Raw genomic sequence first — 5000 nt, forward strand, 5'->3', positions numbered from 1 at the left:
GTGCTCTTCTCCTGCTTCAAGCGCAAGCTCAAGGACGAGATCAAGGTGGCGCAGCTTGCCGGGTACGTCTCGGAGCACTCGGCCTACCACCACGGCGAGATGAGCCTGGCCGGCACCATTGTGGGCATGGCGCAGCGGTTCGTGGGCAGCAACAACCTCAACCTGCTGCTGCCCATTGGCCAGTTTGGCACGCGCCTGGCGGGCGGCAAGGACGCGGCCAGCTCGCGTTACATCTTCACCTCACTGTCGCCGCTGGCGCGCAAGATCTTCCACTTGGCGGACGACGCCCTGCTCAACCACCTGGAGGACGACGGGCAGACGATTGAGCCAGAGTTTTACGCGCCCATCCTGCCCATGGTGCTGGTGAACGGCAGCGACGGCATCGGCACGGGCTGGTCCTCGTCCGTGCCAAACTACAACCCGCGCGACCTGGTCAACGCCCTCATTGCCATGATTGAGGGGCAGGAGCCGGACGAGCTGCACCCCTGGTACGCCGGCTTCACGGGCGAGATCACGCCAAAGGGCAAGGACAAGTACGCGGTGCGCGGCACGCTGAAGAAACTCGACGAGACGACGATTGAGATCTCGGAGCTGCCCATCCGCACGTGGACGCAGCCGTACAAGGAGTTTCTGGAGGGCCTGGCGGCGGACGACGGCAAGAAGCCGCCGCAGATTCTCGAGTTTTCGCAGTACCACACAGACACGACGGTGCGCTTTGTGGTGTCGATGACGCCCGAGCAGATGCAGGCTGCGGAGACCAAGGGCCTGTACAAGGTCTTCAAGCTGGAGGGCTCAATCTCCACGTCCAACATGACGCTGTTCGACCCGCAGGGGCGCATCAAGAAGTACGAGGGCGTGCAGGAGATTCTGCGCGACTTTTTCGACGTGCGCCTGCGCCTGTACCAGAAGCGCAAGAGCCTCCTGGCGGACTGCATGACCTCCGAGTACAAGAAGATGGACAACAAGGTGCGCTTCATCCTGGACGTGATCAGCGGCTCGCTCGTCATCAGCAACCGCAAGAAGGCCGACATTTTGCAGGAGCTGCGCGCCAAGGGCTTTGCGGCGTTCCCCAAGCCCAAGGGCAAGAAGGGCGCCAAGACGGTCGGCGACCTGGACGACGACGCAGCCGGCGCGCCGCCGTCGTCGGACGAGGACGAGGCGCTGGAGGAGTCTGCATCGGACTTTGACTACCTGCTGAGCATGCCCATGTGGAACCTGACCATGGAGCGGGTGGACAAGCTGACGGAGGAGCGCAACGGCACCGAGGCGGAGCTCAACGCGCTGCTGGAGAAGACGCCGCAGGACCTGTGGAAGGAGGACCTGACCGCGTTTGTGGAGGCGCTGGCGGAGATTGAGGCCGCGGAGGAGGAGCAGGAGCTCAACATGAGCCAGGTCATTGAGAAGAACCTCAAAAAGTCCAAGGCCAAGCGCAAGACCACCCGCAAGAAGAAGGCGACGGCGGCTGCGAAGAAGAGCAAGAAACAGGCTGTCAAGGCGGAGGCGATGGATGACGACAACGACGACGACGACTTTGCGGGCGACGACGCGTACGCGTTCACTGGCGGCGATGACGATGACTGGATGCCGCCGGGCGGCGTGACGACGGCACCAAAGACGAAGAAGGGTGCCGCCAAGGCCAAGAAGAGCACGCGGCAGCTGGACATCAAGGAGTCCCTGAGCAACGGCGGCGCCAAAACGACGAAGCGCAGCATGCGCACCGCAGCCAAGGTGGCGCAGAAGAGGACGCAGAAGATGGAGGAGGAGGTGGACGACGAGGACGTTGACGACGAGGTTGAGTGGGACATGCCTGCTGCGCAATCCAAGAGCAGCAGCGACACCAGCTCAAACTCCATTGCCCTCGATGGCGATGACGATGATGATGATGAGGAGTTCAAGGGTGGTCTGTTTGCGCGCCTGCAGACACGTCGCCGTAACGTGGCGGCCTCGCCCGACGAGACGGTGTCCGTGTCTTCTTCCTCTCGCAGCAGCACGAGTAGCAAGGCAAGCAGCACCAACGGCGGCCGGCGCGGTGCGGCCAAGCGTGGCGCCGCCAAGCGCACGTTTGACGAGAGCCGATCGCCCTCGCCCGCAGGGGGCGAGGAGGACGAAGACTTTGTGCTGGACGTGTCTGACGATGAGGAGGGGGAGAACGATGCTGGTGACGACAGCGACTGGGAGGCACCCGCCCTCGCGTCCAAGGCAAAGGGCAAGAAGAAGGCCGCTGCGACGGCAAAAGCAAGCCGCGGTGCGAAGGCGGCCAAGAAGACAACAGCAGCAGCGAAGAAGACGACCAAGGCTGCAACCACAGCCAAGCGCAAGGCCGCTGCGAAGAAGAGCAGCACCAAGGCCAAGGCTGCGGAAGATGAGGATGACCTCGACACGTCCGTGTTTGATTTTGGGGCGGATGGAAGCGTGAGCAACGACGACGACAACAACAACGCTGACGATGATGATTTCTCTGTCGCCAGCCTGACGAGCCGCCGTGGTCGTGGTGCTGCGGCTGCCAAGGGCAAGAAGGCCAAGGCCGCACCCGCCGCAAAGCGCGGGCAGCGAAAGACGAAGGCTGCTATCGTGGACGCGGTCATCTCTGACGACTCGGACGACGACGACGAAGCGGTGGTGGTGGCAGCAAAGGCCAAGAAGACAACCGCAACAAGGGGCAAGAAGGCGGCAGGCACCAAGACGAAAGCAGCGACCAAAACAACAAAGGCGCGCCGCACGGGCCGCAAGGTGATTGCCGATGACGACGACGACGACGACATTGATGCTGACGGTGGCATGGACGACAGCTGGATGCCTGACAGCCCTGCTGCGCCAAAGGCCAAGGGGAACAAGAAGGCGAAAAAGGCTGCGCCCGTGAAGAAAGTCAAGAAGGCGACGACGACTGCGAAGCGCAGCAGTCGCCGCGTCCTCAGCGACGATGACGACGGTGCCGACGAGGACAACAGCACGGGTGCGTGTTGGGTGTGTGTGTGTGTGTGTGTGTGTGTGTGTGTTTTGGATGTGTTTTGGATGTTGGAATGGGGTAGAGGGTGTTTGTTGTGGTGCTTGTTGTGTTGTGTTGTATGATGCCATGTGCGATTCACTTGCCTGCTTACTTGCCGTCTGTGTCTCACTCGTCATTGCCCATGCTCTGCTGTTTCATCCACCCGCGCCCTTTTTACAGGTGGCCGGTCGCGTCGTCCGCGACGCACGCGGAAGAAGGTCGACTATGCCGCCATGATGGAGAGCGACGATGAAGCGAACGGCGCAGCGCAGAACGACGGCGCCAACGAGGACGAGCAGGAGGTCATGGACTTCAAGGACGACGACAGCGACTTTGACGCCGCAGACGAAAGTGACTCTGAGTTTGAGCTGTGAAGTGTGTGTTTGTGTGTGCGTGCGTATGCGTGTGTGTGTGTGTGTGTGTGTGTGTGTGTGTGTGTGTGTGTGTGTGTGTGTGTGTGTGTGAGAGCAAGGAAGCTGTGTGTGTTCAGAGAGACGTCCAGAAAAGCCAAATGAAAGGCTGGGGCTGTGGTTGCTCCACGTTGTTCTTTTTGTATCACTTGAGTGGTGCGGTTGCTTTCTGTTTTTTGTGCACTGTGAGATGCCAACGTGTGTTACGTTTGCAGCTTGCTTTGTTGCACTCGTTTTGGTTCCTTTTGGTTCGTTCTGCTTTGTTCGTTCAAACAACGCATAAATGCACCCACCCATTACTTCAAGCACAACAAGCACCAGTGGAGGAGAGGTTATGACCATCTATTCAAGTATGTACAAGTCAAGCGAGCGAGTGATGAGGAGCCGCGTATGGACACGTGGGAGCAAACACGCAGAGAGGAGAGGAGGGAAGGCACGAAAGAACAAACAGTGAAGCGCACAAATACACACACACACACACACGCACACATGCAGAGCTAGACATGCGATGGAGGCTTGTGTGGAGCGGGCGTGGGCGTGGTGCCACAGAAGTGCGCCCAGTTGCGCAAGAGCCCGCGATTGTAGGGTGAACCATCGGGAAACTTGCGCTTGACGGCCTCGGCAAGGGTGAGGCCGCGAGAGACGTACAGGGCGTGTGAGCCGACGAGCTGGATGCAGAAGGAGGCGGAGGCAAGGAGGACAAGATACGAAACCCAAAAGGCGACGGTTCGCGGGAACGCGGGCTGCAGCAGATACACCTGTTGAGAGAGTGAGAGAGAGTGAGTGAGAGTGAGTGTGTGAGAGAGAGAGAGAGAGTGAGAGAGAGAGTGTGTGTGTGTGTGTGTGTGTGCCAGGAGTAAGCGGGCGATATTGCAACGGAAGGAGCGAAGATGCAATCGAAGGAGCAAGCGTTCAAGCAAGAAGCTCAACAGAGGATCAGCATGCCGAGTGTAACAAGCGCACACACACACACACGCGCGCGCGCGCGCAACACCGCTCATCCTCCCTAACACCCTCCCTTCCCCCCCCCCCCCACCCACACACACCTTGACGGCGATGAAGGAGGTGAGGAGCGCGAGCATGAAGATGGTGAGCATAAACTGGCGGCGGTTGTTGATGGCAATGACGTGTCCCATGAAATCGCACGCGTGGTCGTAGTCGACAATACACGAGTTGCTGACGCTGCTGTGGTGCACCCGCGGTGGCCGAACAACGCGGCACGTGTGGCAGAACCGTGACGCAACCTGCTCTGCTTCCTCGCTGGTGATGTTTGGCGAGGCAAAGTTGCGAAGGGCGGCCTCGTACTGCTGTACGCGCGATGCAGTCGGGCGAAACGTGCCTGGATCACGGCGAGCAACCCACATCCACAGACCCCACATGGCAACCTGCACGGAGAGGAAGAGCAGGGCGTGGAGGGGAGGCAGGAAAGGGTGCACCCATCCAAAGTAGATGTAGTTGCTGCAGACAAAGGCGAGCAGCACGAAGCGCTGCCACACCTGGCTCTCGCCGTCCTTTGTGAAGAACATGCGACGCAGCAGCCAGGCAAACCCGCGCAGCTTGGCCTGCTGCTCGCGCACGCGGAAGAAGAGCAGGGCGCCCTCCCT

General features: G+C 60.3%; 2 protein-coding genes across 3 annotated transcripts in view; one reads left to right on the plus strand and one right to left on the minus strand.

The window, feature by feature from the left end:
* Positions 1–3413, plus strand: part of PTSG_04681 — an 8259-nt gene extending 4846 nt beyond the window's left edge. For both annotated transcript variants that reach the window (XM_004994715.1, XM_004994714.1), the window contains exons 11-12: positions 1–2953; positions 3167–3413. The exon at positions 1–2953 is cut by the window's left edge and continues 305 nt beyond it. In XM_004994715.1, coding sequence (XP_004994772.1) covers positions 1–2953; positions 3167–3360 — 3147 coding nt within the window. In that variant the 3' untranslated portion in view covers positions 3361–3413. The remainder of the gene's footprint in view (positions 2954–3166) is intronic.
* A 311-nt stretch (positions 3414–3724) lies between these two features.
* The window catches only part of PTSG_04682 (uncharacterized protein), a gene marked incomplete at its 5' end in the record, with an annotated part of 2153 nt that continues 877 nt past the window's right edge, over positions 3725–5000 (minus strand). The window contains 2 exons of the mRNA XM_004994716.1: positions 3725–4154; positions 4443–5000. The exon at positions 4443–5000 is cut by the window's right edge and continues 206 nt beyond it. Coding sequence (XP_004994773.1) covers positions 3894–4154; positions 4443–5000 — 819 coding nt within the window. The 3' untranslated portion in view covers positions 3725–3893. The remainder of the gene's footprint in view (positions 4155–4442) is intronic.

This window comes from Salpingoeca rosetta (assembly GCF_000188695.1).
Source record: "Salpingoeca rosetta unplaced genomic scaffold supercont1.10, whole genome shotgun sequence".
Classification (NCBI taxonomy): Eukaryota; class Choanoflagellata; order Craspedida; family Salpingoecidae; genus Salpingoeca; species Salpingoeca rosetta.